Source organism: Aulonocara stuartgranti (assembly GCF_965226115.1).
Source record: "Aulonocara stuartgranti genome assembly, chromosome: 4".
In the NCBI taxonomy this organism is placed as follows: domain Eukaryota; kingdom Metazoa; phylum Chordata; class Actinopteri; order Cichliformes; family Cichlidae; genus Aulonocara; species Aulonocara stuartgranti.
The window spans coordinates 34,298,895-34,325,996 of record NC_138942.1 but is presented as its reverse complement, the minus strand read 5'-3'; the positions used below and the strand labels follow the sequence as shown (position 1 = coordinate 34,325,996).

The 27,102-nt window shown below is 44.0% G+C and overlaps 1 protein-coding gene across 4 annotated transcripts; it reads right to left on the bottom strand.

Annotated features, from left to right (window-relative positions):
• Positions 1 to 256: 256 nt before the first annotated feature.
• Positions 257 to 25,663, bottom strand: tnnt1 (troponin T type 1 (skeletal, slow)). Of its 4 annotated transcripts, none has more exons than XM_082530858.1 (14): positions 25,636 to 25,663; positions 25,489 to 25,502; positions 25,021 to 25,092; positions 24,800 to 24,817; positions 8,908 to 8,928; positions 8,432 to 8,453; positions 8,260 to 8,320; positions 7,112 to 7,228; positions 6,916 to 6,993; positions 3,981 to 4,094; positions 3,767 to 3,876; positions 3,063 to 3,153; positions 575 to 615; positions 257 to 487 (listed from the first exon to the last, which is right to left on the bottom strand). In XM_082530858.1, exons 1-14 carry the CDS (start codon positions 25,659 to 25,661, stop codon positions 442 to 444), a joined length of 831 nt encoding a protein of 276 aa, XP_082386984.1. In that variant the 5' UTR covers positions 25,662 to 25,663; the 3' UTR covers positions 257 to 441. The 4 variants fall into 4 exon arrangements, with proteins under 4 accessions (XP_082386984.1, XP_082386985.1, XP_082386986.1 ...); XM_082530859.1 differs by having other exon boundaries at positions 8,432 to 8,450; XM_082530860.1 differs by lacking the exon at positions 8,908 to 8,928.
• Positions 25,664 to 27,102: the final 1,439 nt, after the last annotated feature.

The following is a 27,102-nucleotide window of genomic DNA, read 5'->3' as shown; positions in this document are numbered from 1 at the left end:
GAAATGCCTCATGTTTCTCAGAGTCTCACAACCATGCTTAATAAACATTTTGTAGCAAAATTAAGTAAACGTATGTGCTCATTTGTGCTTATTTATCCATGTAGATATACGAGCACTGACAACAGATGAAGTTGTGATCCACAAGCAGCAGAATCAGAACAAATGCAATGCTTTAATTAGACTTGCTCCGCATAATGTGCATACATGCCTTTGCAAAATCAAAACAAATGAAGCAGACTCAAGATGCTACTCAAAACACAGTGCATATATTTTATTATCCATTTGCAGTGAGATATAATATCTACCACATTCTTAAAATGAAGGCAGAAAGGCTCTGATACTAGAGAAGCACGGAGAAGAAATGTTTAATTCCCACAGCGACTTCATTTTTTTCTCCCCTGTCATCTGTCCTGTGGTTTTCCTTTTTGGAATTTCCCGGATTTACTTCCAGCGACCGCCAACCTTTCCTTTGCCGTGGCCTTTTTTGCTGGAGGACAACAGGAGAACAGAGGAAATTTAAAAAAAGAAAAAACAAGAGTAAAATCTGACTATTTGTATAAAAGTGGCTACTCACAATTTTTGGGCATGTTGGATTCTGTTCAGTAGCACAATGATCTGCAGGATCACAGAAACACAATTAACATATTCTGTTGAATAGAGTTTAGAGTAAAACGCTGAAACGTGTATACAAATTTTTACACACGTTGAGCTTTTTTTTATTTTTTATTCTTTTTTAAATTTTTACTTTCTAGTTGTATTTATTTATCAAAAACACATCTTTGAATTGACTGCTACTGTTGAGATAGTCTACTTCAAGATGTAAAGCAGGTTATCTGCCACGGTTGATGTTCAATCCCTTGCTACTCCAGTCTGCATGTCAAGGTATCCTTGGGTGAGATACTGAACCCTGAGTTGCTCTTGATGGGTTTGTTGGAGTGTGAATGTGAGCTACAGGGAGTGCAGAATTATTAGGCAAATGAGTATTTTGTCCACATCATCCTCTTCATGCATGTTGTCTTACTCCAAGCTGTATAGGCTCGAAAGCCTACTACCAATTAAGCATATTAGGTGATGTGCATCTCTGTAATGAGAAGGGGTGTGGTCTAATGACATCAACACCCTATATCAGGTGTGCATAATTATTAGGCAACGTCCTTTCCTTTGGCAAAATGGGTCAAAAGAAGGACTTGACAGGCTCAGAAAAGTCAAAAATAGTGAGATATCTTGCAGAGGGATGCAGCAGTCTCAAAATTGCAAAGCTTCTGAAGCGTGATCATCGAACAATCAAGCGTTTCATTCAAAATAGTCAACAGGGTCGCAAGAAGCGTGTGGAAAAACCAAGGCGCAAAATAACTGCCCATGAACTGAGAAAAGTCAAGCGTGCAGCTGCCAAGATGCCACTTGCCACCAGTTTGGCCATATTTCAGAGCTGCAACATCACTGGAGTGCCCAAAAGCACAAGGTGTGCAATACTCAGAGACATGGCCAAGGTAAGAAAGGCTGAAAGACGACCACCACTGAACAAGACACACAAGCTGAAACGTCAAGACTGGGCCAAGAAATATCTCAAGACTGGTTTTTCTAAGGTTTTATGGACTGATGAAATGAGAGTGAGTCTTGATGGGCCAGATGGATGGGCCCGTGGCTGGATTGGTAAAGGGCAGAGAGCTCCAGTCCCACTCAGACGCCAGCAAGGTGGAGGTGGAGTACTGGTTTGGGCTGGTATCATCAAAGATGAGCTTGTGGGGCCTTTTCGGGTTGAGGATGGAGTCAAGCTCAACTCCCAGTCCTACTGCCAGTTTCTGGAAGACACCTTCTTCAAGCAGTGGTACAGGAAGAAGTCTGCATCCTTCAAGAAAAACATGATTTTCATGCAGGACAATGCTCCATCACACGCGTCCAAGTACTCCACAGCGTGGCTGGCAAGAAAGGGTATAAAAGAAGAAAAACTAATGACATGGCCACCTTGTTCACCTGATCTGAACCCCATTGAGAACCTGTGGTCCATCATCAAATGTGAGATTTACAAGGAGGGAAAACAGTCCACCTCTCTGAACAGTGTCTGGGAGGCTGTGGTTGCTGCTGCACGCAATGTTGATGGTGAACAGATCAAAACACTGACAGAATCCATGGATGGCAGGCTTTTGAGTGTCCTTGCAAAGAAAGGTGGCTATATTGGTCGCTGATTTGTTTTTGTTTTGTTTTTGAATGTCAGAAATGTATATTTGTGAATGTGGAGATGTTATATTGGTTTCACTGGTAAAAATAAATAATTGAAATGGGTATATATTTGTTTTTTGTTAAGTTGCCTAATAATTATGCACAGTAATAGTCACCTGCACACACAGATATCCCCCTAAAATAGCTCAAACTAAAAACAAACTAAAAACTACTTCCACAAACATTCAGCTTTGATATTAATGAGTTTTTTGGGTTCATTGAGAACATGGTTGTTGTTCAATAATAACATTATTCCTCAAAAATACAACTTGCCTAATAATTCTGCACTCCCTGTAGAGAGCACTTAGCAGTGGAAACAAAGGGCTCATAATGTTTGTTTGGATGAGAGATGTTGTATACAGCAGTTTATTTGTGGTCTTCTTTTGCGGCTGAACTTTGGTCGGAGCTTGATGAAACTTGCAGTTTTGAAATCTGTGAGATGTTGGCTTTTAGAAAATTAGTTGTTTGGCTGGTTAGACGTGGTCAGAGTGAACACGGGGTTCACTTGTTTGTGTGTTATGTCAATTTCGTGAAATTATTTAACTGCTCTTTTAATGGTTTGTTGTTTTCACTGTATTTGGTGGTCATAGAAATGGTTTATATCAGAATCAGAATACTTTATTGATCCCTAGTGGAAATTATTTATATGATCTTTTAGCTAAGATTCTGAGGTTTCGGTGGATATCCCACTTGCCTGTGTTTACATAACCGACCTCATGTCACAGCCGATGAAACAGAAAGCCTTCCATTTTCGAATGTTCACTAACATACGCACAGTGGAAAGAACAAAACTGGCAGGGTAAAGTGACATTTAAAGTGATGAGGTGCGTTTGCAGTATTACCTCATATTTCTGGTGTTTCATGCACTCCATGAAATCAAACTTCTCAGATTCCAGCTGGTAGATCCAGTTCCACATTTCTTGGGCCCGTTGCCTAGAACGCAGAGTTCGTAAAGTTAGAAATGATCTTCCTTTACTTAAAGTCAGCGGTCTCCAACCTTCTTTGCGACCGGTTTAATGTCAGACAATATTTTCACAGACCGGCCTTTAAGGTGTGGCGGATAAATACAACAAAATAAAATGATACGACTGAGACAAAAACAGTGGTATTTTGTAAATATAATAATAAACACAAATTCACTGTGTGATTGTGTAACTTTATTAGCAGCGTCCTCCTGAAGTGCGCCAACAACACTGAGAGTAACATCCTCCTCGGGGGTTGGGGACCGCTGCTTTAAGTCATTTAAGTGAAAAATAGATAGAATTACTTTTTGTAGCAGGCTACACATTTGTAGTCAGTGACTGTGGATTTGTCTAATTAATCTAGCTAAGTTGGTTCTACAAACCACTCATTCATTGGATCTTTGAGCTTTATAAATACATTAAATCATTGTGCTGAAATCATGACATTATTGCTGCATCATCACTATCTTGAGTTTCTGGAAAATGCTTTAAGAAAAGGTGGGCTGCTTTATAGAGAAGTTATAGTAGTTATTTTGTTATAATCACTACTTAGCTGTCTACAGTCCCAACTGGAGGAGACTCACTTCAGCCCGTCCTCTCTCAGAGTGTCGGTGGCTAGTGGCTGCCGTCTATCAGCCAGAGTTCTCTTCTTGATCTCTCTGCCTGTCAGGCGCTTCCCTTTCCTCGACTCTGCCTGGGACAGAACACATATGTTTCACAGTTATTCTATATGTAAACACTTACTCCATATCTCATCATCACCATCACACCCCAGACTGACAACAGCCATTTGTCTACCTTGGCCAGGAAGCCTCCAAAGTTCGCCCCCATCCCAGACAGCACTTTCTTCTTTTTTGCATCATCATCAGCTTTTCTCTTGGCCTCCTCTTCTTCTTTTCTGTGACGCTCTTCCTGTCAGATGAACGAAAACTGAGCCAGAAACACATTTGGAAACAGTTTGGCTGACCTGAGAGACACGCTGTGGTAAAATGTCCAGAGAACTGAACTGACATTTGGTATTCTTAATTCAAAACATACGGTACTGTGCCAAAGTCTAGAGCACGGGTCTCAAACTCCAGTCCTCGAGGGCCGCTGTCCTGAATCTTTTCCATGTGTCCCTGCTGCAACACACCTGAATACAATTAGTAGTTTATTAGACTCTGTAGACCTTAGCTGTGTCCCAAAACGTCGGCTGCATCCTCCGGAGGCCGCATTTGAAGGCTGATTACATCACAGCCAGGCGATGAAGGCTGTCCCAATTCGTTGACTCCTTCAAATGCGGCCGACAAATGCGTCCTTCATTTCCCCGAATTTGAAGGATGGGTCGGGTGTGTCCTTCGTGGCCCACCATATCCCAGAATTCATAGCCCAGCCAAATTTCAGCTGCCAACAATGACGCTACTGAGTTTTAAAATTACTCTTATTAATCTTTCTGGGCCACAAAATAAACTTTTAACATATTTTCAGTGTAAATTACAAATATCTGCTTGGTTTATCAAGACATCGCATATTTGCAAAAGTGTGCCGACGTTTTCGGAGACGTCTGTCACCCACCCGCTCGGTAGCAAGCCGGGGGGTTCAATGGTCACTCGAGCCAGCGAGAGCAGTGGACTCCCGGCTTCATCGTTTTCAGACCCCCGCTGTCTTTCGCTACTCAGGTTAAACATGATATATAAGTCACTCGGATAACTTAAAAATTGGAAATAATTGTTTTCCTTTTTTCTGTGTTTTATTTGTTCTGGAGTAAATCGGTTTGGCTGAGATCAAAGTTATTAGATTATTCGATTAAATACAACTTTATTAATCCATCGGGTAGGTTCCTCCGGGATTTTCCCACAGCTGAATAAACGTTAAACAGAAAACCGATTAAACAGAAGTGTGAGACGGTCGAGAATTTACGGCAGTCTCCTGTTATATTTTAGATAGCAAGGAGCAGACGGCCGAGTTTGTTAAACTCCGGTGACGCAAATCTGAAGGGTAGACCGTCCCATTTCACAGCCTCGCACTTCCGGCCTTCTCGGTCTTCGAAGGACCGGGCCCACGTAGACCGCGAAGGCCGGGTCCTCCGAAGGATGCAGCCGATGTTTTGGGACACAGCTCTTGACTGCATGATTTCAGCCACTGGATTCATGTTACAGCAGCTCGTGAGTGAATTAACATAGTGCAATAAAAGTACTTTTAGAAGTACATTTTTCCAAACACTTACATACCCATATGGAAAAGAAATCGTAAAAACTTATATGATTTACTCATGAAAGTGGCCACTTTCTCATTACTTTCATACATTGTTTTAGTAAGTATCCAAAACATACAAGTTTCATTATATAATTTTTCAAGGGATCTTATATCTGTTTTCACTCTTGTATGCTTTTCATACAAGTTTCACACAAGACAGATACAAACTTTATAAGATTTATATATATCTTTTCCATATGGGTATACTTGAGTGGGGTTAGGGGTTGCCACCTCACCATGCAGTCAAGTTCTATAGATTCTTGCTAATGACCTACTAATTGTATTCAGGTGTGTTGCAGCAGGGACACATGGAAAAGATTCAGGACAGCGGCCCTTGAGGACTGAAGTTTGAGACCTCTGGTCTAGAGTAACCCCTCATTTCTTTATATTCTGCTTCCAAGGAGCCAAGTGGTCTTCAACAACAGTTCCCTATGTCTTTAGACATCGGTTTGGTATCATTTATTTCCAGTCAAGTTCTTGTACCTGACCATTTTTGGAGGTCAGGGTTTTGCCACTACACACTGATATATAGCACGTTCAATCATAAAAAAGACAGTGAGTTAGGTTGTCTCTACACATAACCTACAGTCAGCATATTTTTTAAATTGTATCTTTAGTATTTGTAGCTTTCTATCAGCCTGTTGCAAAAACACATTTGTTCTCATTTCTTTAGTTGAATCTCTAAAAATTACTAAAGACAACAAATCTTGACGGACGTATTTTTGCACAATATTCTGTGGAATAGTCGCTGTGATGAAGCCACTTTAACCTTTCATGGCAGCATTTTTAATTTTTCTTCGCTATTTGGGCCGATTGGGACCTGATGAATGTAAAAACAAAGAATTACCAGATTTTGATTTTTACCTAATTTTTGTTTCTGAGAAAAATGAGAGCCACATATGAGGACATCCGTTTTAAATTTTGATAGAACAGTGGCAGCATAATGTCCTCGTAAGCAGATATCAGGCCCTACAGTAAAAATAGGTATTTTGGTCTCGACTACCCAAAATATGATGTCCACATATGTGGACGCCAGGTCCTAGGAGGTTAAGGATGGGCAACGGGGGAGAAGAAGATGAAGAAGCTGGTGGAATAAAAATCAGTGGCAATGGGTGTTATGGAGTGATGGATTCACGGGAAACTTTTGATTCAAACTGTTGTTGATAAGTAAGGAGGTCAGGAGAAAGGGACTACAGTGAGGGTCTACAGCCCATCTGTTAAACCCACTGGAGTCTCTGTCATGCTTTGGGGCTCCATTCCAGCCAGTGGTGTTGGGGATCTTGTCAGAAATGATGGAATTATGATTGTAGAAAAGTACAGTCAGATTTTGATCCACCATGTTAAAACTGTTGGAAAGCATCTGACTTGCAAGCTAACTGAGGATCACCGTGACAGAGAACGGGTGAAAAAGGCAGACAAACATCCGAAGACAAGCTTTGAATATCCTTCAAGAAGCCTGGAGAACTGTTCCTTAAAACGACTTATGTCAGAGTGTTACCGCAATTCTGTTCTGTCTGTCCTTCTCCTTTTCTGCTCTAACCCTCTGGATCTCAGCTCTCTCTGCACGACGACGCTCCTACAGGACAGCAAAACATGTAATATTAAGAACAACACAGAAGAAGCATTTATCCTACACATGATTCATTTGTTGGATTCAACTGCTTTGAGAGGTGTTGGTAGCAAAGTAAACTTACAATTCGTTCCATAAGAGCAATGAGTTCTTCCTCGTCCTTCTTCCTCTGCTCAAAGTGTACATCGATCAGAGTGTGTAGCTCCAGTAAGTCTTTCTCCATACGTTTTCTGTGGATGTCCTGGGGGAAGAAGAATGTTTCTGTAACTTAGAAAAAGATTTAGGGTCAAGTACAAGTGCAAGATAAAACATGCAAAGACCACATGCTGAGGTCTGAACCAACCAGCTGGTTTGAACCAAGAATCTACTTGCTGTGAGGAAAGAGTGTTACCAGCTTCACTACAGTGCTGTACTGGCCAGAAACTGTTTTTCAAATAGTTTACCCAAACTTGAAATTCTTGGGACAGTTACAGTTTTCAGAAAATGTAGCATATCTGTTGATAGATCTTAGATAGACTACAGGCTGCAGGAATAATTAAATGTAACAGGAAGATTAATGTTTCTGGCATAATAACAATAAATAACATTGTATAATTAGACGCATGTGCACAACAAGATGTGATCCTACTACCAGTCCCTGAGGAACACCGTATTCATAGAAAGATATATTACACAATGAGTTTCGATTCAGATGTGGAAGAACAATCTAAGCCACAGCGCTTAAAAGAAAATGTCCTTAAAATGCTGCAAGAGTATGTACACAGTGTTAAAGTCAATTTGCACACCTAAAACAGCAGCAAGTCTCAGATATTAACAAACTTATTCTTGCCCTGGCTGGCATGTGTTTGGCAAAGGGATTGGATCTGGTTACAGGCTAGGAATATGCAGGGACAGTGAGGGTAAAGGAAACAGAAATAATTCCAAAATTGAAACTTGACTAAGATTAAGATGACTGTGATTGCTAACTTAAAAGAGAAAAGTGTAAAAAAAAAAATTAAAAAAGGAATATAAAGATTGTGGTGGGCGTGGCTGCGGCACGGCTGCAGTAGAAGCTGACGCACCGGAGCTGCATTGGCTCATCACGCCGCCCTGCATAAATGGTACTGGATCCTGAGGGTGTGTTGTGGGTGATGTGCGCGGCTGGCAGAGGGAGAGCTGCAGCCAAGTTTGTGAAATAATGATTAAGTGTGCTGAAAATTATGAAAACGTGGTGAGGTCTGCCGTGGATTTATTACTAAGATGTTTTGGTTTAATATCATGTTTGTGACTTACATCAAAATCCACCCTCTCTCCTTCAGGAATCTTTGGGGGAGCAAGTTGTGGCACCATGGGTCTGAAGGTAAAAAATACGACAGATTCAAAGTGAGACTGCAGTTCTTTAAATGAATAGAGAACATCTGTTTTCTGCTACAAAACATAAGAAAAACAGATGGAGTGAACATACTTGGGCTTGGGGCGCTCTTCTTCTGAATAAAAGAGAGACAAAGATAAAACAAATGGCTATATGAGTAAAAAGTGTTTAGAATGACTGGTTGTCATTAGTCAAATACAAAATGTTGCATTCAATACACAGCAAGCATGGGAGTGAGAAAGAAATGCAACACGGGGTTTTTAAATGTTATAACAAAATGTGAAATAATACTATTAAAAAACCTGGGCTTGGGTACACTAAACGGCTACATGAATTTGACCACATAGTTTGTATTAGGCTGTCTTGGAAGATTTTACCAGAAAATGAGGCATATGGAAAGTAATAACTTAGGAAACTACATAACATAGCTTTCAAAGGCTAGAGTCCAGTGAGAACCACAAAAGTTAACCTGCTCTCAATGTGTTAGATAATTAATGACGTAAACACAGTGCCAACAGAAAGTGATGAGTGTGACCACTTCAGGGAACTGCACGCCTACTAGATCTCACCTTCCTCCTGGGCATCTTGATCTGAAGGACCATCCACATAAAGACACAGTGAAGCATGGAAGGATGGTAACACGAAAATATGGAATGAAAAGGAGGGTTAATTGTGGGTGAAGTGTGAACATGAGCAAAGCAAGAAAGAGGAGGCAGCAACCAAAAAAGGTGGTAGGAAGGAAACAGTGGGAACAAAAATTGAAAGGAGAACAAAATACGGATGAGTAAGAAATGAAGTTGTAAAGATCCAGAAGAAGGAAGTGAAAAACAAAAGAAAGTAAAACATAGATAAATAAATAAAAATAGAGGGGGAAAAAACGTGATAAATGAATGGGAAAAGAGGTGTGAAATGACCAGAAGAAGCTCCAGGTTATATCTGGTGCTGCAGGATTTAGCTATTTTTGGAATATATACCAATTACCTTTCTAGCTAATACCTGGATTAGAGTTGTTATGGCCCTGTCCATAATCTGTTTTGGTGGCTGTTGTTGTCTGTGCCTTTAAGTCTTTGCAGGTCCCGGAGTGGATGAGCTGACGGCTGCTGATTGGTCCCCTGGCCATGTGATCTTCATTCAAATCCCTCACCAGCAGTTGTCCCGGGGCAGCCACTGACAGCAGCAGCAGACCTGACCCTGGCCTCCAAAACCTGAGACTTTTGTGCCTGTGACTTTGTGTGACTTTTTTGGAGTTTTGTATATAGTGTGTACATTAGTTTTCATTGTAAATAGCCTTGTAAATAGCACTGCAACAGAAGGGGTGAGCTGCCTTATTGTTTTTCCTTGCACTGTTTTCTCCTGTTTATTTCAGTTAGGGAGTTAGGTGTAGCGCTTGTCTTTTGTTTGATATTTGATTTCACATAGGGTTGTAGATAACACCTCCTCCTGACTTAGCTTGTTTTGTTTGTTATTTTGGCCTTTGTTCACCCCGGAGCTTCATTTTTGCAGTGCAGAAAAATAAATCACGATTCACTAAGAAATTGGTTTCCCTTTGTGTATGGTTTTGGGGACCAGGGCGGGGCAATTCTTTCAAACTTGTGTTGCGTTCCTGTACCCCTAGACTGGGGCGTAACATAAAGTGGGGGCTCGTCCTTTTTTTTTTCTTTTGCCATTCTTTTTGCTCGTTGTATTTTGTGGGTTGTCTGCAGTTTTTGGTTGGCAGTTTTCTTGTAGTGTTGGGGGTGATCTAGTCACAATGACTTTTGATGTGGATGATTTTGCACTACAACCCACCGTGGATAAGTTGGATCGATGCACAAAGGCGGATTTGTTGTTGGTGGCAGATTTGTTTAATGTTTAAGTCCAAAGAAGTTGAGCTTATGCATCTCCGCATAAGGGCTATGGAGCTGGATCCTTCCCTGCAGCGCAATGTTACCTCTACCCCAGTGAGTAAAGTTGTGAGTAAATCTTCTGATTCACTCTCCTCTGACCAATTTGATGCAAGCAGGCAAATTGCTTTAGTGCCACCTTTCAGAGAAAGTGAGGTTGACTCTTACTTTAATGCCTTTGAACGCATCGCAACCACTTTGAAATGGCCCAAGGATGTGTGGAGTTTGTTGCTGCAGTGTAAATTGGTGGGGAAAGCACAGGAAGTGTGTGCGAGCTTGTCTATTGATGACAGCCTGGATTATGAAATTGTGAAATCCACTATTTTAAGGGCTTATGAGCTAGTTCCAGAGGCATATCGCCAGAGGTTTCGGTCGTGTGACAAATCTGCCAACCAAACACATGTAGAGTTTGCCAGGGAGAAGACTCTCTTGTTTGATAAGTGGTTAGCTGCAAGTAAAGTGAAGGACTTTGCTCAGCTAAGAGAATTGGTCCTGCTGGAGGAATTCAAAACGTGTCTTCCAGAGAATGTTGTTGTATATATCAATGAGCAAAAGGTGGATTCGTTGTCTAAAGCTGCTGTTCTCGCAGATGAGTTTGTGTTGACCCATCGCGTTGCGTTTTCAGCTGTGCGCCGTGAATGTGCCCCGTTGTCGAAACCTGCGAGGAGTTTGAGGGTTTCTCCTAAGCGTCAAACGCGCCCTGATCAGGTCCCCATGACTGTCCGAGAATGCTTTTATTGCCATGATACTGGCCATCTCATTGCCAGTTGTCCGTCGCTCCGTCGCAAAGAGCAAACTCACACATGGAAAAAGCCAAAAAGCATTGGTTTTGTTCAATCGGTTGCTACTCCTAATCCCGTCAGTGATGAACCAGGAAATGACAGTCTTGACAGCAGTTACCGACCATTCATTTCACAAGGGTTCGCCTCACTGACTGGAATAGAGGAGGATCGCGTGCCGATTGTAATTTTGCGCGACACTGGGGCTGCCCAGTCTCTCATTTTGGAAAGCGCGTTGCCTTTCTCAAGTAACTCGTTTTGTGGTGCTGATGCTCTCGTGTGGGGAGTGAAAATGAGTGTGTTACGAGCTCCGCTGCACAGAGTCTTCCTACAGTCGCCTCTCGTTTCGGGCCCGGTAACAGTTGGGGTGCGCGCTCGCTCGCCCGTGCAGGGGGTTACTATGATTCTGGGGAATGATCTAGCCAATGGGAAAGTTTTCCCGATCCCTGAAGTAATTGAAAACCCCGTCGATGATTTTGATTTTGTTTCCGAGTCTGCTGCTGACAGTCTGCCCTCTGTTTTTCCTGCCTGTGTTGTCACACGCGCCCACAAGCGCAAATATGGTGATGTTGACTTGTCTGACTCTTTTCTATGTTCTGAAGCTGTTCCTGAGAAAGCTGAACTGCCTGTGGAAAAAGCTGAAAAATGTGTGTCTGATAAACTGCTACCCGCTACACCTGACCTGTCTTTTGAGGTAAACAAAACAGATTTTATTCATGCGCAACAGAATGACCCGACTTTGGCCAAATGTTTACTTGCCGCAAATTCAAGCGATCAGAATCCCCGTGTCTACAGCATTGAAAATGATGTGTTAATGCGCAAATGGCATCCTCCCTCCTCTAGTGATCTTGGCTGGAACGTATTTCAACAAGCAGTTGTACCGCAAAATTTCCGACACCAAGTACTCAGCCTAGCACATGACAGTTTCTCTGGACATTTAGGAATTAGGAAGACCTACCTTCGTATTCTGCGTCACTTTTTCTGGCCAGGTTTGAAGACTGATGTGACCAAATATTGCCGCTCTTGCCACGTTTGCCAGGTCAGCGGAAAACCCAACCAGGTTATTCCTCCTGCTCCATTGCACCCAATCCCAGCCTTAGGCGAACCATTTGAGCACATAATCATCGATTGTGTAGGTCCGCTTCCAAAAACCAAGTCAGGACATCAGTACCTCTTGACTTTAATGTGCGCCGCCACACGCTTCCCCGAGGCTATTCCGTTACGCACTATCAAAGTCAAAGCCATTGTCAGAGCATTAGTAAACTTTTTCTCCCTTTTCGGTTTGCCCAAATCAGTTCAAACAGACCAAGGGTCTAACTTCATGTCCAAGATATTCGCTCAGGTCTTAAAATCGCTATCCATCAAGCATCAAAAATCCAGTGCATATCACCCCGAATCACAGGGTGCGCTTGAGCGTTTCCACCAGACTTTAAAAGCCATGATGAGGAAGTTCTGCCTCGAGTCAGGAAGAGAGTGGGACGAAGGTCTGCCACTTCTCCTTCTAGCGGTGAGGGAGAGTGTGCAGGAGTCCACGGGTTTCAGTCCCGCAGAGCTGGTGTTTGGACACACAGTGCGTGGTCCCCTGCGGCTGCTTAAAGAGAGATATCTGTCCGACACAGCTACCCCCGAGCAGAACGTATTAGATTACGTAAGTTGTTTTAGGGAGCGTCTGCATAAAGCATGCGAAATTGCACGCGAGGCTCTTTCCGCGTCTCAGAAAAAAATGAAAAGGAAATTCGACAAAAAGTCCGTGCAGAGAAAATTTGAAGTGGGTGACAAAGTGTTGACTCTCCTACCCGTTCCTGGATCCTCTCTCCAGGCAAAGTTCTGTGGGCCCTATACTGTCCAAGAGAAACTGAGTGACACAGATTATGTTATAGGTACCCCAGACCGTAGGAGAAAGCGTCGTGTGTGTCATGTTAATCTGATGAAGCCTTATTTTGTTCGTGATGCAGGTGTAAACTCCTCCTCATCCCCTGCTGCGCTGTCTGCCGTGTCGGTAGTTGTGCCAGCATCCCCGTCTCAGTATAGCCCAGAAAGTGATGGCTTAGCTTTCGTTTGTGCTGAGGGTTGCTCCCGACTCAGAAACTCTGAAGTATTGGATAAGTTGAATTCCCACCTAAAACATTTAGATGAGGCCGCCCAGACCGATGTGTGTTCTCTGATCAATACTTACCCATCTCTGTTTGCTGACACTCCGTCTCGCACTACTGTCCTCGAACATGACATATGTAGCCCAGATGAAAAATATCATACTTATTCTCTTTATATTAACTGTCCACATCAACAAGCGTCGTATTTCCTATGACCATTGAATGCACCTCTCAGTTCACCCCACGTGAGGGCACCTAGCTCAGCAACCAATCAGAGCCTACCCAGGCCGCATTGACCCTGTCAGCCAGGAAGTGAGGTGGAGGTGCATGGTGTCCCGGGTTTTTCTTATCTCAGCAAGAGGAGTGGAGGCATCTACTACTCAAACTGAGAAATCCACGGACAAAAGAGAGGAAAACTCAGGATTGAGAGGAAGGAAAGCCAGCGTACTTACCTGCTGGAAGTCCGGAGTCGAGTGGCTGGATAAAGGAGAGAGGCAACGTCGGCTAACCACTCACCTTTCATCCGGAGAGCTGCTGCAATTCCAACGCCAGTGTGTGTTGGGCTTTTGTGAAACAGAGCAACGGTCAGGTTTTTTGGAGAGGACGGAAAAGTCCAAGGACCAGGACGATATTCTGGTTGTGATAGATGGCGAGCCAACCACTTTGAGGACGATCTACCCCAAAGAAGATACACACCACACACTCATACATTCCAGTTACATTCACAAGGACCTTTGAAGTTGGCTATCGCCAGCTTAACTCTAAATTCTTAAAGGGCCCCAACGAGTACTTTTATTTTGTTGAGTGTGCACACTATTTATTTTATTTTATACTTTATCTGTACAAATTGGACAAATACCTGTTATACTTTGTAACAATACAAGAGTGGCTACTCAAAAGTTAACATTGTGTCCAGGTCATTATTGCTGCTCAATACTTTGGCTCCATACGAATTTGGTGTCTTCTGATTCTGGCCAGGGTCTTATTACGAGCCCAAGTAATTATTGCGCTGTAATTCACCTTTATACCTTAAAGTTGGTTACAGAAGTGGCGAGCCAGCCAGGAGCCAATTGATTTGAGCATCAATATTGAGGCAATGACCAGCATGGATTTCATACAAAAGTCTGGTGTCAAAATACCTAATGCGGTTGTTGTCGCTGGGATAACACAGGTATCTGAGAAAGATGAACAGGTCATTGACTTTCTGAAACAGTATGGTAAAATCACAAGAGTCCTTTTTGTTGATGATTCACTGTCCAACTTCTACCAAAACCTGATCGTAGAATACTCTAGCAGTTCAGCCTTAGAAGGTTTAGAACCTCGTTTACCATACACATACACAGCACAAGCTGATCCCAGCGTTGTCTATGAAATTAAAACACTCAGTAGCATGTACACTACCACGGTTGGGAGTAATGTTACAAAAACCTACTTGGCGGAACTCAAGGAACTAGCCAAGCTGAGTGGCAAAGACTACGGTGAGGTGCTGAAGGAGATGATGTGTCAGATTGGGGAGGATGTTGAAGCCATGCGACCTACCACTGAAGAACCTTCTCCCACGTATGTCGAGACCACTGTTGTATCTCCGCCCGCTTCTAAAGAGCGACAGTGTCACACCTCACATTCAGATGTTACACCAAGTGATACTGGTGGCACTGATGATGTTCCCCTCACTAATGGAAGGAGAGCAGCGTCCCTCTCAGTAAGTGACTTGAACCCACCTGACATTCAGAAGGTTGTGGTAGAGCATATCGTACGAAGGCAAGATGTTGTCCCACACATCCAGTCCCAGGTGAGACTCCGTTCCTTCTCCGGTAAGGTTCCCAGACCTAACAATGAAACTGATTATGACACATGGCGCACACAAATTGAACTGCTCCAAAATGATCCCAGCATGTCCCCCCTGCAAATATCCAGAAAGATCCATGAGAGCCTGCTCCCACCAGCAGCTGATATAGTTAAGAGTTTGCGGCCTGAGTCACCACCTGTGACTTATTTGCAGCTTCTAGATTCAGCCTTTGGCACTGTAGAAGATGGTGAGGAACTTTTCGCTCAATTCCTGAACACCCTTCAAGATCCAGGTGAGAAGTCATCCACTTACCTTCACTGGCTACAGCTAGCATTAAACAGAGCCATGAAGAGGGGGGGAGTCGCATGTGAAGAAGTGGACAAACATCTACTTAAACAGTTCTGCAGGGGATGTTGGGACAACGACCTACTCAGCGCCCTGCAACTTGAGCAAAAGAAGAGCAGCCCACCCCAATTCTCAGACCTGTTGTTAATGATTCGCTCTGAGGAAGATCGACAGCAAGCAAAAACTAACCGTATGAGAAAACACATTGGCACCACAAAGCAGAGAACTCAGTTACAGTTCCAGGGTGCACATGTTTGTGAACAAGAGGAGAAACATGGGAGTAGCATTGCTGCTATTGAGGATCTGCGAAAGCAGGTGGCGAGTCTGCAAAGTCAACTAACTACATTCATGTCACAGAAAAAAACAAAGTTTGCAAACAGCAAGGACCCTGCAGGGAAGCCGCAGAGTAAGATGTCAAAGCCACATGGTGTAGATGGACGTATGCAAAGACAGACTTCAAAGAGGCAAAGGGGCAGACCCAAGCCCTGGTATTGTTTCAACTGCGGTGAAGATGGACATATCGCTCCATGCTGTGTTGACCCCGCTAACCCCAACCTAGTAGCAGAAAAAAAGAAGCAGTTGGAGGAGAAACAACGCCAGTGGGAAGCGCGAGATTGTACAGATTCACCTTTAAACATCTAACAGTTCCTGTTGTGGGACAAACAGGAGCTGAGGAGAGTCAACAACGTCCCTCAGACGTAAACAATGGTGACAAAATCACAGCTGAGGTTAACAAAGTAAGTACCCCAGCAAAGACTGTCAAAGCACAAACATGTTCTGGCTTAAACCATTCAGAGCAGAACCAATCTTTCCAACTCCCTAAACAGTTGATTGGTACCAGAAGTACAGCTCAAGTGACTGTGAGAGGTGAAGAAGTCAACTGTCTTCTTGACTCAGGCTCCCAAGTTACCACTGTTCCTGAGTCATTTTACCAGCAGCACCTTTCAGAGCAAAAGATCAAGCCACTACATGACCTCTTAGAAGTGGAAGGTGCTAATGGCCAGCTAGTGCCTTACTTTGGCTATATAGAAATGACCATAACTTTTCCAAAGGACTTTATAGGTGTTCCAGTAGATGTAAACACACTTGCTTTAATCGTCCCTGACACTTCACAATCCCTCATGCTCATAGGCACAAACACCCTAGATGTACTGTTCGACATCTACTCAGAGACTGACTTAGCCAATCGTCAACCCCTCCCACATGGCTACGAAGTAGTCTTCAAAATCATTGAGTTGAGACGGAAGCAGACAAGTGACACCCATCAGGGGGTAGTGAAGCTACTTGGCAAGATGCCTCAAGTCATTCCAGCTGGTTCAACTGTAGTGGTGGAGGGAGTCGCCCTTGGCGAAGGCCTTCAGGATGAAAAATCAGTTGTAATTGAGTACCCATCATCGTCCCCCTTGCCCGGTGGCCTGCTACTTAAAGCCGGTCTGGTGGACTTTCCCCAGCGGCGGCCCCACAAGTTGCCAGTTGTTATAAGCAACGAGTCTGACCACGACATTGTCATCCCTGCCAAGTGTACTATTGCAGAGGTTAGTGCTTATCAGACCATCCTATTAAAGGAACACAACAAGACCAAACAGTCAGAACTATCCCAGAGAACTCCAGAGACTCCAGAGACTCCGCCTCAAGGCGCTTTATGAAGCGCCTTGAGGCGACTTTTGTTGTGATTTGGCGCTATATAAATAAAATTGAATTGAATTGAATTGAATCTTTCCAAGAGCCCACCATAACCTTCAATTTTGGTGACTCCCCAGTTCCATTGGAATGGAAACAGCGCATCACTCAGCAGCTCAGCGGCATGCCTGAGGTGTTTGCACAGCACGACCTGGATTTTGGCCGGACGGACCAGGTGCGACATCATATAAAACTTTCGGATGGCACGCCTTTCAAACTACGTGCCCGGCCAATCCACCCACGGGACATTGAGGCTGTCCGGAAGCACATTCAGGAACTCCTTGATGCAGGAGTTATTAGAGAGTCAGAGTCCCCATTTGCGTCACCCATAGTGGTAGTCCGGAAAAAGAACGGCCAAGTCCGGTTGTGCATCGATTATAGGCGTCTAAACCTTCAGACTATAAAAGATGCGTACAGCCTTCCGAAGCTAGAGGACACATTCTCAGCCCTCAATGGTTCACAGTGGTTCTCTGTTCTTGATCTAAAATCAGGGTACTACCAGATCGAGGTCGAAGAAGCAGACAAACCGAAGACGGCCTTTGTGTGCCCTCTCGGCTTCTGGGAGTTCAACAGAATGCCTCAGGGTGTAACGAACGCCCCCAGCACGTTCCAGCGGTTAATGGAGCGGTGCATGGGGGATATGCATTTGAAGGATGCATTGGTCTTTCTTGATGACGTGATAGTATTCTCCCGAACCCTTGAGGAACACGAAGAAAGACTCATGAAAGTGCTCACTCGTCTAAAAGAGTTTGGGTTAAAGCTGTCACCAGAGAAATGTGTCTTCTTCCAGACTTCAGTCCGTTATCTGGGACATGTGGTCTCCAGAAATGGAGTTCGGACTGACCCTGAGAAGATTTCGGCCCTTAAAACATGGCCTGTCCCACAGACCCTGCGAGAGTTAAAGTCGTTCCTTGGTTTTGCTGGGTATTATAGAAGGTTCGTTAAGGGGTATTCCAGCATTGTGAAACCTCTCCACAACTTAACTTCAGGGTACCCACCTAGCCACAAGAAATCAAAAGTAAACGCAAGACAAAGTGCACATCAGTACCATGACCCAAAAGACCCTTTCGGAGGTCGCTGGACGCCAGCTTGCCAGGAAGCCTTCGAGTCAGTCATCCAAAGTCTCACCACTGCCCCTGTACTTGCCTTCGCTGACCCCCAGAAACCCTATATACTGCACACCGACGCCAGTACCACCGGGCTTGGTGCTGTATTGTATCAGGAGCAAGAGGGACAACTTAGAGTCATAGGCTATGCAAGTAGAGGGCTGTCACGGAGCGAAAATCGCTATCCAGCGCACAAGTTGGAGTTTCTGGCGCTCAAGTGGTCAGTTACAGAAAAGTTCAGCGACTATCTCTACGGCAACCACTTCACTGTTGTAACGGATAGTAATCCGCTGACTTACATTCTGACTTCAGCAAAACTTGACGCAACTAGCTATAGGTGGCTAGCAGCACTGTCCACATTCTCTTTCAAACTCCTCTATCGTCCAGGGAAGCAGAATGGAGATGCGGATGGATTATCACGCAGACCACACGGAGGGCTAGCGGACGACCTGAAATCACAAAAAGAGATTGAACGCATACAACAGTTCACTCAAGATCACCTTTGTGATCCAGACAAGATCAATGCTGTAAATCAGTCTGTGGTGAAAGCAATCTGTGAGAGGCAGTTCACCTACAGCGTCAGTCCTGACAATGAGAGAGAGGCAGATGCAGATTGTGTTGCCTTGGTGGAGGTGCTTGCTGTGTCTCCTAGTGCTGTACCTGATAGCTATGGGCAAGAGGAACAGTTTGGAGGTCTGCCAACCATTCCCCATCTAACTGAGGCAGAGCTGGCAGACGAGCAAAGAGCCGATCAGTGTATAAAGCATGTTATTTCTCAGATCGAATATGGGGACACACCACCTCCAACCGTGCGCACACAGTTCCCTGAGCTTCCACTGCTCCTCCGAGAGCTTAACCGTCTTGAGCTCCGCAACAATGTCTTGTACCGGCGACGCCAAGAGAGGTCCCAGAAAACCTACCAGCTTGTACTTCCAGCTGAGCTTCGCAACACAGTTCTCACCAGCCTGCATGACCATATGGGTCACATGGGAGTCGACCGTACACTGGACCTTGTAAGGTCAAGATTTTATTGGCCAAGGATGGCTTTGGACGTGGAAAGGAAAGTGAAGACGTGTGGCAGGTGCGTGCGGAGGAAGGCACGGCCTGAAAGAGCGGCCCCCTTGGTCAACATTAATACGACACGACCTCTTGAACTCTTGTGCATGGACTTCTTGTCCCTGGAAGCTGACAGGAGTGGAACCAAAGATATATTGGTGATCACGGACCACTTCACTAAATTTGCAGTTGCTATCCCAACACCTAATCAAAAGGCCCGCACAGTGGCAAGGTGTCTGTGGGAGAACTTTATGGTACACTATGGCATCCCAGAAAAATTGCATAGTGACCAGGGTCCAGATTTCGAGTCCCGCACAATCAAGGAGCTCTGTCAGGTGGCTGGTATCCACAAGGTGAGGACAACCCCATACCATCCTAGGGGCAATCCTGTGGAACGATTTAATCGTACCTTGCTTGATATGCTGGGAACTCTCCGTGATCAAGATAAGTCCTGTTGGCGTGACCATGTAAGACCCCTGGTCCACGCTTATAACTGCACCAGGAATGAAGTGACTGGTTTCACCCCGTACGAACTGATGTTCGGACGCCAACCTCGGTTGCCAGTTGACCTTGCATTCAACCTGCCAGTGCAAGAGGAACAACACTCATCTCACTCTGAATATGTGCAAAAACTCAAGTCACGTCTCAAAGAAAGCTACAAGTTAGCTATGGACAAGGCTGCAAAGATGGCTCACAAGAACAAAATGAGGTTTGACAGACATGTAACTGCATCAGACTTGGAAGCTGGAGATCGGGTATTGGTCAGGAATGTCCGTATCCGGGGCAAACATAAGATTTCAGACAAGTGGGAACACACTGTGCATGTAGTGGTGAGAAGGGCAGGCAACCTCCCAGTATATACAGTTAAGCCTGAAAACAAAGATGGTCCCCTAAGAACACTACACCGGGATCTGTTGCTGCCATGTGGCTACCTACCTGTGGAGGAAAGCAGTGAGCATGTACAGAAGCCAGTGTCACGCAGGCCAAGAACCCGTGCAAATCCAGCGCTAGAGGAAGAGAACTCCTCAGACGAAGAAGATGATTTGCTCATTCCTGTTTGGTTGAGTTCCCCTGTCCACACAGTGAGTGAGAGTCCTGTAAATGTTCCTGATATTGACAACCCACCTGTTTTTGACAGCCAATCTGATTTTGGCAACATACCTGATATGCCTAACAGTACTACAGATGATACTGAGTACTTATCTACCAATGGAGTCACACCGACCGAACAAGTGGATGAAATAACCTTAACTGAAACTGACTCACCTGTTGATGACCCAGACGTCCAAGAAAGGCAACTTCCATTTCAGGAGGCTGGCACCAGAGGTGCGAATTCTGAGGAGAGAGTGGAGGAGATAGTCCCAGTGGATACAAGGGAAAACATGGATACAAATGATTCTGTAAGGAGATCTGAGAGAAACCGTCGTCCGCCACGACGGCTTGACTATACGGAGCTAGGCAATCCTCTGATCACTGCAGCAAAATCATTCTTGCAAGGACTGTCTTCAGCTTGGGCCGATGTCATCAGTGATGGTGAAGAGCCTGCTTCGCCCTCTTCCTTGACCCGTCAAATAATCATCATTTAACTGTCTACCATGCACAGGGACGTGCATGAGTTCAGGAGGGGAGGGTGTAGCCCAGATGAAAAATATCATACTTATTCTCTTTATATTAACTGTCCACATCAACAAGCGTCGTATTTCCTATGACCATTGAATGCACCTCTCAGTTCACCCCACGTGAGGGCACCTAGCTCAGCAACCAATCAGAGCCTACCCAGGCCGCATTGACCCTGTCAGCCAGGAAGTGAGGTGGAGGTGCATGGTGTCCCGGGTTTTTCTTATCTCAGCAAGAGGAGTGGAGGCATCTACTACTCAAACTGAGAAATCCACGGACAAAAGAGAGGAAAACTCAGGATTGAGAGGAAGGAAAGCCAGCGTACTTACCTGCTGGAAGTCCGGAGTCGAGTGGCTGGATAAAGGAGAGAGGCAACGTCGGCTAACCACTCACCTTTCATCCGGAGAGCTGCTGCAATTCCAACGCCAGTGTGTGTTGGGCTTTTGTGAAACAGAGCAACGGTCAGGTTTTTTGGAGAGGACGGAAAAGTCCAAGGACCAGGACGATATTCTGGTTGTGATAGATGGCGAGCCAACCACTTTGAGGACGATCTACCCCAAAGAAGATACACACCACACACTCATACATTCCAGTTACATTCACAAGGACCTTTGAAGTTGGCTATCGCCAGCTTAACTCTAAATTCTTAAAGGGCCCCAACGAGTACTTTTATTTTGTTGAGTGTGCACACTATTTATTTTATTTTATACTTTATCTGTACAAATTGGACAAATACCTGTTATACTTTGTAACAATACAAGAGTGGCTACTCAAAAGTTAACATTGTGTCCAGGTCATTATTGCTGCTCAATACTTTGGCTCCATACGAATTTGGTGTCTTCTGATTCTGGCCAGGGTCTTATTACGAGCCCAAGTAATTATTGCGCTGTAATTCACCTTTATACCTTAAAGTTGGTTACACATAGATGTAGGTGACCACCCTCCGATCAAACAACACGCTTATGTGTGAACCCTACCAAACGTGCACTTTTTCAGCAAGAAGTTTCCTACTTGCTGGAAAATGGTCTTGCTGTCCCTAGTTCGAGTGCCTGGAGTTCCCCATGCCTTCTTGTGCCGAAGGAAGACAAAACTCCACGTTTTTGTAGTGATTTTCGAAAAGTGAACAGTGTGACCAAACCCGACTCCTACCCTCTTCCCCGCATGGAAGATTGTGTTGACAGGGTTGGCTCCGCAAAGTTTGTCACCAAACTGGACTTATTAAAGGGTTATTGGCAAGTTCCCCTCACTCCGCGTGCATCTGAAATTTCTGCTTTTGTCACTCCGGACCACTTCCTCCAATACACCGTCATGCCTTTTGGCCTTCGAAATGCCCCTGCCACATTCCAACGCCTTATGCACATTGTCTTAGGTGGTGTCACAAACTGTGAAGTGTACTTAGACGACATTGTAGCCTATTCAGAGACTTGGTCAGATCACCTTGGAACACTCACGGAGATTTTTGAAAGATTACAAGAGGCATCCCTTACCCTAAATCTTGCCAAATGTGACTTTGGTAAGGCCACTGTGACTTATCTAGGGAAGCAGGTGGGTCAGGGACAGGTGCGCCCCCTGCTGGCTAAAGTCCAGGCTATCCTAGATTTCCCTGTGCCTCGCACTAGACGTGAGCTTCGCCGGTTCCTTGGTATGGCCGGCTATTATCGTGGCTTCTGTAAGAATTTTGCAGATGTAGTTGCACCTCTCACCAGTCTCACAAGTGTGTCAAAACCATTTGTATGGTCCCCCACATGCCAGAATGCTTTTGAGTCTGCCAAAGCTCTCCTCTGCAGCACACCAGTACTTGCCGCTCCTGTTTTCACACATCCGTTTAAACTTGAGGTGGATGCCAGCGCCAACGGTGCAGGTGCGGTACTGTTGCAGGAGGATAGGCAGGGTGTTGATCACCCAATTGGTTACTTTTCGAAAAAATTCAACTCCCACCAACAGAAATACAGCACCATTGAAAAAGAAGCCCTCTCTCTATTGCTTGCTCTACAGCATTTCGAGGTCTATGTCGGTTCCAGTTCAGCACCTGTCATTGTTTACACAGACCACAACCCCCTCGTGTTTTTGACCCGAATGCAAAATTCTAACCAAAGGCTCATGAGATGGTCCCTCTTAGTACAAGATTTCAATCTGGAGATCCATCACAAAAAAGGGACAGAGAATGTACTGGCAGATGCGCTGTCACGTGGTTTTCGGAACCCCTAAGCGCCAAACATCTTTAGGGGAGATGTTTGGTCTTGGGAAGGGGGGTGTTATGGCCCTGTCCATAATCTGTTTTGGTGGCTGTTGTTGTCTGTGCCTTTAAGTCTTTGCAGGTCCCGGAGTGGATGAGCTGACGGCTGCTGATTGGTCCCCTGGCCATGTGATCTTCATTCAAATCCCTCACCAGCAGTTGTCCCGGGGCAGCCACTGACAGCAGCAGCAGACCTGACCCTGGCCTCCAAAACCTGAGACTTTTGTGCCTGTGACTTTGTGCGACTTTTTTGGAGTTTTGTATATAGTGTGTACATTAGTTTTCATTGTAAATAGCCTTGTAAATAGCACTGCAACAGAAGGGGTGAGCTGCCTTATTGTTTTTCCTTGCACTGTTTTCTCCTGTTTATTTCAGTTAGGGAGTTAGGTGTAGCGCTTGTCTTTTGTTTGATATTTGATTTCACATAGGGTTGTAGATAACACCTCCTCCTGACTTAGCTTGTTTTGTTTGTTATTTTGGCCTTTGTTCACCCCGGAGCTTCATTTTTGCAGTGCAGAAAAATAAATCACGATTCACTAAGAAATTGGTTTCCCTTTGTGTATGGTTTTGGGGACCAGGGCGGGGCAATTCTTTCAAACTTGTGTTGCGTTCCTGTACCCCTAGACTGGGGCGTAACAAGAGTATTTAAAGTTGTACTGTAAATACAAATCTACGCCCAAGACTGGAAACGTGGAAACACTGTTTCTGTAAGTTGCCACTAATAAACTCATTTTAGTGGTGCTGGTAGCTAGCTAGTTTTTTCCCCCCAGCTCTCGGGCTAAGCTAAGCTAGCTGGCAGCTAGCTGTAGCTTTTACTAAAAGATGGAGTTCTATCAACCATCTCATCTAATCTTAGCATCCAAGTAATAAGCACATATTCCAAAATGCTTAGCTATTGCTTTAAAACTATCATTTCCCATCATGCAACTAGAGCCAGTTCTACACTGGCACATGGTGGCTGTGGGAAATGTAGCCTTTTGGAATATTCTGTGAGCATTCATTATTGCAAAATGTAGATGTTTTTGCATGCCTTTTAGTTTGACTCATAGATGTTCTGTGAGGTCAAACTGATTTCATGTTGGAAACGCAGGAAACACATCTATACACTTTGCACTCTGTGTAATAATGAACGCCAGAATATTTCGAATGGTTCCAGATGAAGAAATGAAAACATAGTACAAGTTTTAAAAGGAAAAAATTTTCCAAAACAGAAGCTTCATATAATATTATGATGTTTTACTGAGCTTTTAAAACTGAACTAATGTGCTTCTTTCATGTTATAAGTATCCAGCTGATATTAATGAATTCTATCCATTTGTATCAAGCAAACCCAGCTTCTAAGGACCGCTTCTGTAGCTTTAGTTGCTAATTACACAGTGGTTACACTTAGCTGCCAACTTGTCTAACTGCTATGTGGTACTGGACAGTAAAAAGCTTCTTACAGTAAAGTTGTGGTCCGCAAAACCCCAACAATGAACTGAAAGTCACTAAATTTCGGAGCACAGGGCAATTACAGAGTTTGTAAAATTCCCAGTTCATTTGTTTTTATGAGCTAAGCTTGTCACATTATACATAACTTGATCCAATAAAGCAACATTTATTACTGCAGCTTTAAACGGCACACTCAAACAAATATTATAATTAACTTCTGTTTTGAGTGTTTGCTCCTTTAAAACACAGATTGCAACGACAAGCATATATGCATATATATGTGTGTGTGTGTATACAGATAGATAGATGTGTGTGTGTGTGTGTGTGTGTATACAAGTGGTGTCTAAACTCTGAATCATTTAAAGTTTTCAGTCTGCTGATAAGTGAGTGACTAATGAAATGAAATGTGGCAAACTTGAGACTCAAGCTGGTGTGAATCACCCTACCTTGATATTCTTGTTGCTCTGATGGTCCATAAGAACAACAGCAGAATATTAGCCAACAATGTTGGGAAACAAGGGAAAGAAGGACACAGGGAAAAGTGATAGGTCAGTTCATCCGCAACATTTATGAATAAGAGTGCTTGACCAACTCTTTGAGAGCATCTCTGGAGATTGAGAAAAATTCTCATCCATTCGCAATGGAAACAGTTTTTCCAACACCTTACCTCCTCCATCTTCCTCCGCCTGCTCCTCCTCCTCCTGCTGCTCAGGCTCAGGCTCAGGCTCCTCCTCAACCTCTGGGAGAAGGAAAACAAAGATAAAGACCACGTCAGATGTGTGTACAATAGTACAGTCACTATATTACTATATGTGTCTGATTTAATGTGTCTTGTCCATATTAAAGACCCATGCTGATTATATAGTGTATTTAAAAGGTGGACATGTCTTGTGAACAAACCAACACAGGGTTGGCCTGCTGTAAAGCGAACCCTGGTTTGTTGGCTTTTTTGGCACCAACAGAAACAATAATGGACAAAGTGATCAAGTTACAAAGACACCATAAGCTAATCAGGAAAGTTTTTACTGAGGTCTTTACATTTAACTTACTCCACTTCAAAGAGTATATTTTTAAGGCATAATGGTTTTACTGCACTATGCGTGTGACTGATATGGACCGATCTGACTGAACTTACCCACTGTCTGATCCCTGGAGAGGTGAGAAAAAGGATGAGAGAAAACCAATATTTATCAGTAGGCCTGTCAGCTCATGGATTTGCACTAGTGTGAAAGCTGAGAGGTGACATCAAATGAAAAACTCTTGTAAGTTCTATTTCACTCACTCGTATTCTTCTTCTGCGTCTGACATGCCTGCAACAAAATCAAAATGCAGGATGATGACGCCAAGATGTTAAACATAAATGCAAAAGACTTTTTCCAACTGATTGCATAACTAACTAATGCATTTTTATAAAACAAAAGAGTGCAGTGATTAATGTTTTTATTATTGAAAAGAAAATAGTATTATCTCATCTTAAAATTAGGGAATAAATACAAAAGCAAATTGAAAGTCAGGGGAAATGGTAAAATGAACCGGCACTTATGTCTCATTTTTGACTCTAATGGAGCACCCAGAGCTCTTTTTACTACAAGCCCCACACACTCTGGTGAAAGCACCTGGCTGCCAGGTGGGTTTCCATAAAAAGAGCCCACAAAGACATTGCTATGCAGACTAGAGGAGCCAGGGATCAACTGACTCACTCTACTTTCTGAGCCACAGTCAAAAATGAGAACTGCAACGATCCTGTTGTTTAAACAGTTATATAATTTTGCCCCATTTAAAGCAGAGCCTACAAGGACAAAGGAACCCTTTATTCCTTCAGTACATGGAGACTGATGGTATACTACGGGCTGCCCAGAATTAAAACAAGCAAACACACAGGGACGTCCAAAGACTATACAATTTATCTTGGACGATGAAAATGGATAGAAAAATTTAACTTTAAAAGGGAAACATCAAGTTTTTAAATGGCTACCAGGGGTGAAACGTGACATTTCAAAACAATGCAGTGACTGCACACCAAATGTGACAGATGAAGAAAACAAATATATATATATACATATATATATGAAGAAAACATATATATATATATATATATATATATATATATATGAAGAAAACATATATATATATATATATATATATATATATATGTGCAGCTGGATAGCGTAGTGGTTAGACTACACGCCTTTGGAACAGAGGATCGCAAGTTTGATTCCTGCCTGGGGCGTCTGTATCCAGTAAGGGTCCTAAGGCTAGACCCCCTATGCTAAGCAAGCCTACCGCAGACATGAGCGAGACAGATAAATATGAAGGCATGCTGGCTCGGACGTCGCCCGGATCAACAAGGTCCGCGTCAGGTGTTGAGGAACCAGGGCACCCTGACGAAAAGTGGGCTACTGGAACAAGAAGGCATCGGTGGGCAAGAGACGAAAACAGGGCGTTGTTGGAATGCTACTACGCAAGTAACCCCGGCGGAAGGGGCTACATGAATAGGATGAGGGACCTATGGATTCTTCGATACCCAACATCCACAATGACGGCGAAACAACTAGTAGCTCAGTGTTCCAACATTCGAAAGAAGGGACTGCTCTCACAGCTAGAGATTGACGAGGTACAACACAAATGCTACGGCAAGGAGGAGTCAGGACGCCAGGTCAGGGGGGAGATATCATCACCCCCACCTGAGATTGGGTACATAGCCCCAAGTGCGATAGGAGAAGGATCGTTGAGTGCGAGAGGAACTGAC